Genomic DNA, 8,619 nt, shown 5'->3' on the forward strand with positions numbered 1-8,619 from the left:
TAGGTATATAGATGAAGTTGTAGTATTAAGTCTTTTTATTATTATTGCTATTCTAGTATAGAATAAGAATATAAATAAAAGAAATGATATAGTGAAAGCTAGTTGCATTCGTGAAAGAGTAACAATAGAAAGGAAACAGAAAACAGAATAGCAAGAAATAAAAGAAAGCAAAGTCTTAGAAATCTGAAAGCAATAAGAAAACAAAGCATGGAATAAACCGGTTCACAGCAACCATTGTTCACTTCTTTTCAACCTTGACCTTCACACCACCTTTAACACTTTTTCCCTCCTTCTTCACCTCAAGTGTGCCCCCTCCACCATTGGATACAACATTGTTACTCTGATGGTCATATTTGATAGCATCATCCTTAATTACCACAGCAACATTAGGAGCTATGTCCTTCACATTTCCCTCTTGATCTTTAGGAATAGAATCTTGATCACCAAAGTCAATAGGTTCAATGCACAACTTCTTAGAAGAAGAAGAATGATCAGAAGAACCGGGAATGTCGGCATACACACGTTTAGATGATGGAGTGACAGAGTCAGAAGTCTCTTGACTCATCTCCAGCATTAGTGGCACCTGTAGTTAAACAAAGGATGAAATTAGTACTATAGCCTAGCTGGTGAAAGGATCCATGTACTTCTGCTTGTGTTAATCAAAAATGTTCTGTCACAACAATTACCTGATCACCAGACACTATAGATGCAGGATTGACCAACTCCTGAGAATCCTCCAGCAACTGTTCTTCAAGCAAAAGGCCATCTTTCTGCAAAACTTTAGAGACCTTGTATATCTCCTTCCCATCCCAGATATTCTCTTTCTCAACACACACCAGGAAAAGGAATGTCCTTCCATATAGATTCCTAATTGCATCTGGTATGTTGTCTGGGTCATCAATCTAAAATTTAAAACATATCAGGAACTTGTGTGACTAATACAATGTAGACATATATTTAAATATAAAGTAGTTCATGAAACCTCATCAACGGAACCATTAAGCACAGATGGAGCAGACTCGCCAATGATTTCAGAGCAAACTGAATCAAAAAGTAACAGTTTAGCCTCACCAGTGTTGTCCATCACATTAGCATAGAGCATAAACCTGCATCAAATGTAAACAATTATGTAAGATATCTATTTGACATTTACAGAATAATAAAATGTCAATAACGTAGTTTTTCACCTAGCCACGACATTAGTGACAACAGATTTGCAAGTGTCACACCAGAACCTCGGCTTCTTCCCTTTGTTATTCACACCATTCACTCCATGGTGGATATGTGTGACTTTCTTGTTGCAAGCACGACAACTAATGTAATACCATGCCCAGTCGGTATCAATTGCATAGATAGTACACATTAACCTTGCCTTGCCAATCTAACAAAAACTTTAGATATGAATATGGATATTTATAGACATTAAAAAGTATTTGTAATGATAGCTTACTCAAATAATTACCTCGACAGAGTTAAGGAGATCCAAAATGGTCTTCCTAGGATGATCTAAAGAAGTATCATCCTGATTGGCAACAACAATCTCAAACTTTGGGACTCTTTCACGAAAGATACACAGTGCACCATCAGTTGGGAGACTATATGTCAACAACATGAAATATATAGGTTAGTTCCATAGTACATCTATATAAGTAGGCTAAAGATTTAAATCACATGAAATGATTACCTTTGAACAAACACAGCAACTTCAGGGATTGCTGGATTCACAAAAACTTGTGAAGCATCAAATGAGTTAGACAAAGTCTTTACACCTGTAGAATTTTAATAAGATGTATGAACCATGACTTTGCTCTAAACAGTATCAGTATATAATTAAGGCTGGTAAGATTCTGTTTTATGTACCTTTAAAGGATTTGATCTTCACAAACCTCAACAAACATACAACAGGACGCCCACCAGCAGTTTGGCTTCCTCTGTACACAGTCTCAGCAAATGATCCCCACAAGGTAACACCGATCCTTTCATCACTTTTTATTTACAAAACAGAACATATTATGTAGGATCATAGTAGATATATGGATAAAAGATTGAAAACACTTACGTCTCATTTCTCATCTCAAACTCAATCTTGCTAGTTGGTTTGTTGTTGGCCTCAAGAGTCAACAACTCTCCAATCATAACAATCTGGCCAATAACATCTATAAAAGAAAAGCAGAGGTAAACATATTTCATGATCTGTTTGTAAACTGTTGTTTATCGCATTTAATATATATATAAATAAAAAATATACTTACCAACCAATATGTATGGATTAAGATCTCCATTTTGAATTCTTTTGAAACTGGCTAGTGTCAGGTAACTTGAGTCAGAGACAGGATCACATGGAAATACATGAGTTCCATTTGTGAAAGTCATCTTATATAGATGAGAGGTTGGACGGAATTGGCCACTGGCATAATTGAGAGCAAAGATCTCAATGAAAACCCAATGACCAACAGGTAAACTTGAGACATATCTGCTCACCAGTTCTTTCTTCACAGTAGCATGAATCTTCTTGCCCTGTGAAAGAACAAAAAACAGTAGAGTCAGAAAAAATAATAGCTTTAAAATGGTTTAATGTAAACTAATTCACAGTTAACATTGGCTACTGAATTACCTCCATATCAGATAACACCAACTCTAGAGTTTCACCAGTGCTGGCTGTGTACTGCCGCCAGGAGTGAAGTACCTTCACTTGGACTCTCCATTGTGTGGTGTATGGCCTGACATCTTTGAGGTAAGCAAATGTTGCAGCAGCCATTGTTTGATGGTGTATGGTAAGATCTAATGTTTAGATTAGAGGCTGTGAGGGCTGATGATAATGAGAGGTTAGACATGGAACTATATATAGGGTCATATATTAGGTTAAAGAAAACTTGATCACAAAGCATATTGGTATCGCAATCTTGACCAAATCGGCATAAAATCTTAGCATTGCTATAGTTATGGAAGTTAGATAAATGGTTAGCAATAAATAGGATGTGATCATCAGAAATATTTGGGAAGGAGAAGATAATGTAAAGATACTCTGGAATGATATGAACAGAGGATAGGTGGGAAACATAAATTCAATTAGTAGAGGGAAATACATATTTGGAAGTAATTTAAATAGACATGATATGGTCTGTGAGCAGTTATTTGTTTTGATTGTGTAAATATTAGTGGAATCAATTAGGTATTATTAGCATCATTTCGATATTTGATTATGGAAATAGTTTATGAATATGTCAAGTGCGAAATAATAGCTTAGTAGAGCATCAAAACATATTTGGAAGGAATTTAAATTGACAGATACTGTAAATAACTTTAATGCAGATTGCCGTGGCGAAAATAAAGGAACAACGGAGATTGCATTTGGCGAAAATATACTTAAGGTATGAGAGATGTTATTTGAATTGATTTTGGTAAAAATAAGTAGAAGAATTAAAGACAACATGGCTTTATTTATTAGTTTGAAATTAATACAACATCCCTTAAATCTCTTATTCTAGATCCGAACAGAATTAAACCGGGTCAAACCCGGATCCAAAAGAATTAAAGCAAAAAAGTACTGTAAAAATGTTAATATAGATATGCATGTCAAGAAAAGTGATTAATTTGTTTGCTTGTCTATTCCATATATAGTGTGTAGAAGTGGCTTTGTCTTTATCACCTACTATATCAAAATTATTTGACTTATGGGCATTAATCTATATATACATTTTTGGATGACTTTTAGCAAATAAATCCTGGAGTTGGAATGTATTTACGGATGAATGCCATTGGCATTAATTATTTAAATTTGAAAAATATTAATTAAAGATATTACCAACACGATTTCGAGAATCATAAATTCATATCTTCCTTAATTTTCTGAGTCATTAATGTGATAATCTTTAGGAAATATTTCTCTCTAAAAAAAAAAATCCACATTAATGAAGGCATTAAAATCAACACTAACAATTAAATTATTTAGATATTCAATTATTTTAAGATTCTTATATCTTATTTGATATTTTTTTTTAATATCTCATTCTTTAATTACTGCGTTTAGAATTTATTGGTTGTTACCTATTTTTTGGTGAAATTTATTGGTTGTTACTTAATTAGTAATTATGGTGCGTTTATTTTAGTTAATATCTAATTTAAAGGATTTGTTTTATTTTATTATTAATAAACGAATAACATGTATAGAAATAAAAGATTTTTCTTGCGACTCCATAATAAAAATATTAAACTCTTATTTTCTACATTTCTTACACATAATATCCTCTTATTCAATAACAAAAAATATATATTGCATATTTTTAAAAATATTTATAATATTTAAATTATATAAAAAGTTTGTAATATTAATATTATTTCAACTCTATACAAATTTAATATATATATATATATCTTATGGGAACCATTTAAAAGAAATTTTTAAATTGACTTGAATTATATAGCTTTTAAATAAAAGTATTATTAAAAAGAAAAACAACTAAATGATGTTTAATTTCACGGGACGGGTAATATGATGGGACGGGTAATATGATGGGACGGGTTTGGGTTGATATTTATAAAAGATAGTATACCACGGGTGAAATCCTAAAATTAACAATCAAAATAATCTATCAAACAAATTACATTTTGATTTTTTTAAGAAAATATAGCCCCGCGGTGTACCGCGGGTTAAAATCTAGTGCTATTTATTTATACGGTGAAAAAATCTTCAAAATTTTACGAATTCACTTGTATCACGTTCACTACTGACAGTTTTACTACTGGTTGGACGACAAACTGTAGTAATTCAGTAAATCCGTCCACTAATTTCTATTAAACATTTTTACTTTTTTAAAATTTAAAACAAAGTATGTTTATACCAATTAATTGTATCATTATTCGAATTCAAATCCTTTGTAAGCAAAATAACTATATTTCACGAGTTAAGGAACAAAATAAAGAAAGGCACGGGAAGGTGAAGAGAGTACTAGCTAGTGTGTTTCCAGCTTCTTCCCCAAGAAATAAGAATTGACTTTGGCTAAGCAAATGGCGTCACTTTAACGTCATTACCTAGAATGCAATTAAGATATGGCTTTTACATAAGCCACCAAAATTGGTTCAAAATATCCCAAGAAAACAACAATTGTACCTTGATTTTCTTTCTTCTTCTTACCAAATCTGTCGGCATCGTCTCTAATCTAAGCTCCTCCTATGGAAGAAGAAGAAGGTCATCAGCAGCGTCGCCGCCTCTGCGACTATTGCGACTCCTCCGTGGCTCTTGTCTACTGCAAAGCTGACTCCGCCAAGCTCTGTCTCGCCTGCGACAAGCAAGTCCACGTCACCAACCAACTCTTCGCCAAACACTTCAGGTCACTTCTCTGCGACTCCTGCCACGACTCTCCCTCTTCCCTCTTCTGCGAGACGGAAAGGTCTGTTCTTTGCCAGAACTGCGACTGGCAACACCACACCGCCTCTTCCTCCCTTCATAGCCGCAGACCCTTTGAAGGTTTTACCGGCTGTCCCTCCGTGCCTGAGTTGTTGGCAATCGTTGGCCTCGATGACCTCACTCTCGATTCCGGATTGCTTTGGGAGTCACCGGAGATCGCTAGCCTCAACGACCTTGTTGTGTCGGGCGGGTCGGGTACTCATAACTTCCGGGCCACGGATGTTCCTCCTCTGCCTAAGGTATAATAACTTGCTCTGTTTTCTTCGAGCCAATTGCTCTGTTTTTTTCTTTCTCTGAAATGCTTTGAAAATCTCCAGAACCGTCACGCCACCTGCGGTAAATACAAAGACGAGATGATCCGACAGCTCCGTGGACTAGCGAGATCCGAGCGGACTTGTCTGAAATTCGAAACCCGGGAAGCTGAGATGGATGCCGGATTCCAGTTCCTGGCGCCGGATTTGTTTTCTACAAGCGAGCTGGTAAGATAGATAGTCACTAGTCAGTCTGCTTTTGGTTGTTTTTGTGCTTATTTGTCAATTGATTTTCCAACGCATAAATCAAATATGAAGGAGAGTGGACTGAAATGGTTCGATCAGCAAGATCATGAGGACTTTCCATATTGCTCTCTGCTAAAGAACTCGTCAGAGTCAGATGAGAAACCTGAGAATGTAGACCGAGAGTCTTCTTCGGTGATGGAGGAGGAGATTGTGATGGTGCCCGTTTGCACTAGTACAAGGTCGACGACACATGAGATCAACAGTCTTGAGAGGAACTCTGCTCTCTCTCGCTACAAAGAAAAGAAGAAATCTCGAAGGTTAACTCTCATCTCTAATTTTAAAACCATTAGGATTGGGATTCATTCATCAATCATGTCTTGATGAAACAGGTACGAGAAACACATCAGGTATGAATCACGCAAGGTTCGTGCAGAAAGCAGGACAAGAATCAGGGGACGTTTCGCCAAGGCAGCAGATCCATGAATGATGTGTCCAATTACTTTGATAACCAAAAAGAACTTTTGTATTATTAATGGAATCATATAATAATGTCTATGATCAGATAAGTTTTTGTTATTCTAAGCTTAGGAGTTTACCACTGTATATCGACCACACTCTCAAATAGTCACTTAAGAAACCGTCTGTTTTTTTTTTGTTTTGCCTACGATTCCTAATTTGCCTAAGGCAACATGGAGGATCACAGAACAAAACATGGATCACACTTATATACAACTACACAAGCAAGCAGCAAAAGATGCAGCTTCTTGTTTATGAACCACGGAGAGATAGACTTGTTGTAATGTTAAAAAGTGAGATTGGACCCATAAGAATACGAGATCCATCGAGCTGTAATTAATATTATGGACCAATGGAAATCTGAGATGTAATGTGAGTTTTGGTTGAACAAGGAATCTGGAGAGGTTTTTCTTGTTTAGCAATCAGTAAACACTAAATCGTTTATCAGACTTGTGGTTCTAATTCTCTGTCTTCTTGTTACTACTCAACTTGGACTTTTTTATTTGTTGATGGTTTACATTTTCGGATTTGAACATTTGGTGAAGATTGGTGGAGATGAGAGGAAGAGTGGCTACAGCTTTAAGCAATGTTGCATCTCTCAGTCTTCGTCTACTGTTTGTTGACGTTGAAGATTAGGCTCCAACAAACTTATATTTAACCCAGCCTTCCTCTGTTAATTCTCCTGTCTTCTACGCACAAGACTGCTGATTCCCGTAGAGACATCTTCACCACACTGTTGAGAGATCTCTGACATGGGACCTGGAGGACCCGGAGGACCTGGTGGACCAGGAGGACCAGGGTTTTTGCCACCTGGAGGACCAGGGTTCTTGCCACCGGGAGGACCCGGCTTCTTCCCACCCATTGGTGGTTTCTTTTCTGGGTTCTCAGACATGATATGTTCCTGGTAAAGACATTTTCTGTTTTGCTATGTGTTTTGTAAAGTGTTCAGTTGTTAGTTTGACTATGGTATCTTGCAGTCTATCTTGTCTGTGCTGCTGCTGGCTGCTACGAGATTGCTTTGGCGGCTCACCACCACAAGGACCGCCACTTCTTCCTCCCTATAATTGATCACATCTAGCTCTTTTGGTCACAAGCATAATATTAAAGCGATCTCTGTATATGATATTGCTGATGCTTGTCAAATGTAATCTTATATATGACTCAGATACTTCAAATATCTGGATTACTGCTCTGTCTGGATATATATTCTCCAAAAAAACGATCAAATTAATTATCAGAGAAATGAAATCATAGTCTGGAACTACAATCACTAGCAACACAACGCAACAACAACAACAAACACAATCTACAGTCTTCGATTCTTGACTCTCTCTTTTTGTATGGACTTTGCCAAGACTTTTGAAACTATGTACACACACTTCTAAGACGAGGCCAAACCAGTCTTCTCTTTCAACATGATACAACTAAATAAACCCGGAGTCACACGGTTTGTTGGAAATCATTCACATGCTATCTTGGTGTCGAAACTGCTAAGGCAAATGGTGAAGGCCTGGAAGGCAGAGATTGGGTACTGATAATCCATTGTGAACACATCTTTTCCGACTTTCCCGAACTGGAGAATCACGTTTTCGTGCTCAGGTCCTGCAGGTCCATTCTCAGGAGCAGCTACCAGCTGAAAGTTTTTGACCGAAGCAACAGTGACTCTCCCATTGAAGTTTAGGCACCAGCACTGGAGCTGTTCGTGCCATCTGGGCGCTTTGTTCTTCAGGACAAGCAGTCCTTCCTTCTGAGCAGCAGACGCTGGACCAGAAGAAAGACTCTCTGCACGAATTGATTTCGACCTGAAGAAGGAGAAAGACGGGAAATTTTCAAGATTGCTGTGGATAAGTTCCGTCTGAGTTGGAGCTGTTCCTCCAGGTTCAACAGCTGATGCAGGGATGGCATCCATGACACACTGCATCCTCCTCGGTCCTCTGGTTTGATACGACAATGTTCACAATTAGCAAAAGCCATAAAAGCAACCACCGTTTTCTCTCACAATGTATCTGTAAGCAAGGAGATAAATCACCTGGAACCCAAGACGTTAAGCTCATATGAGATGTGTGCTACAGGATAGTTGCCAGATGGATTCTTGGGCTCACTTGTTTCAGACTGAGAAGTCTGCTTGAACGGGTTCTGTAACCTGAGTTCCAGATTCGTCGGCTGAGCGTCAATACAGTGACTTGTCCCCAGAAGTTA

At 37.2% G+C, this 8,619-nt stretch overlaps 3 protein-coding genes and 2 long non-coding RNA genes across 6 annotated transcripts in view; 3 read left to right on the plus strand and 2 right to left on the minus strand.

The window, feature by feature from the left end:
• Window positions 1-238: 238 nt before the first annotated feature.
• On the minus strand, window positions 239-1,610 carry LOC110226719. The gene is made up of 4 exons (XM_021019237.1): window positions 1,188-1,610; window positions 983-1,106; window positions 687-902; window positions 239-583 (listed from the first exon to the last, which is right to left on the minus strand). The coding sequence occupies exons 1-4, from the start codon at window positions 1,361-1,363 to the stop codon at window positions 239-241; spliced, it is 861 nt and encodes a 286-aa protein (XP_020874896.1). The 5' UTR covers window positions 1,364-1,610.
• Window positions 1,611-1,862: 252 nt separating this feature from the next.
• LOC110226695 lies at window positions 1,863-2,800 on the plus strand. Of its 2 annotated transcripts, none has more exons than XR_002330630.1 (3): window positions 1,863-1,964; window positions 2,308-2,456; window positions 2,626-2,800. It is a non-coding gene; the product is annotated as an uncharacterized LOC110226695 (long non-coding RNA). The 2 variants fall into 2 exon arrangements; XR_002330631.1 differs by having other exon boundaries at window positions 2,314-2,456.
• A 2,160-nt stretch (window positions 2,801-4,960) lies between these two features.
• LOC110226711 (zinc finger protein CONSTANS-LIKE 13) lies at window positions 4,961-6,796 on the plus strand. Its single transcript, XM_021019217.1, has 4 exons — window positions 4,961-5,646; window positions 5,725-5,886; window positions 5,977-6,221; window positions 6,294-6,796. Exons 1-4 carry the CDS (start codon window positions 5,173-5,175, stop codon window positions 6,385-6,387), a joined length of 975 nt encoding a protein of 324 aa, XP_020874876.1. The 5' UTR covers window positions 4,961-5,172; the 3' UTR covers window positions 6,388-6,796.
• Window positions 6,797-7,230: 434 nt separating this feature from the next.
• Window positions 7,231-7,684, plus strand: LOC110226717. The gene is made up of 2 exons (XR_002330641.1): window positions 7,231-7,324; window positions 7,398-7,684. It is a non-coding gene; the product is annotated as an uncharacterized LOC110226717 (long non-coding RNA).
• The window catches only part of LOC110226713 (tubby-like F-box protein 3), a 2,732-nt gene continuing 1,739 nt past the window's right edge, over window positions 7,627-8,619 (minus strand). Inside the window, 3 exon segments of the mRNA XM_021019226.1 lie at window positions 7,627-8,354; window positions 8,450-8,510; window positions 8,513-8,563. Of these exon segments, the coding sequence (XP_020874885.1) occupies window positions 7,880-8,354; window positions 8,450-8,510; window positions 8,513-8,563 (587 nt within the window). The 3' untranslated portion in view covers window positions 7,627-7,879.

This window comes from Arabidopsis lyrata (assembly GCF_000004255.2).
Source record: "Arabidopsis lyrata subsp. lyrata unplaced genomic scaffold ARALYscaffold_39, whole genome shotgun sequence".
Taxonomy (NCBI): domain Eukaryota; kingdom Viridiplantae; phylum Streptophyta; class Magnoliopsida; order Brassicales; family Brassicaceae; genus Arabidopsis; species Arabidopsis lyrata.

Coding starts and splice junctions, on each gene's coding strand:
- LOC110226719 (XM_021019237.1), bottom strand. CDS start 1,363: ATGTGTACTATCTATGCAATTGATACCGACTGGGCATGGTATTACATT. Junction 1,107..1,187: donor GTCACTAATGTCGTGGCTAG/GTGAAAAACTAC, acceptor CATTTGATGCAG/GTTTATGCTCTATGCTAATG. Junction 903..982: donor TTAATGGTTCCGTTGATGAG/GTTTCATGAACT, acceptor TTTAAATTTTAG/ATTGATGACCCAGACAACAT.
- LOC110226711 (XM_021019217.1), top strand. CDS start 5,173: ATGGAAGAAGAAGAAGGTCATCAGCAGCGTCGCCGCCTCTGCGACTAT. Junction 5,887..5,976: donor TGTTTTCTACAAGCGAGCTG/GTAAGATAGATA, acceptor TCAAATATGAAG/GAGAGTGGACTGAAATGGTT. Junction 6,222..6,293: donor GAAAAGAAGAAATCTCGAAG/GTTAACTCTCAT, acceptor TTGATGAAACAG/GTACGAGAAACACATCAGGT.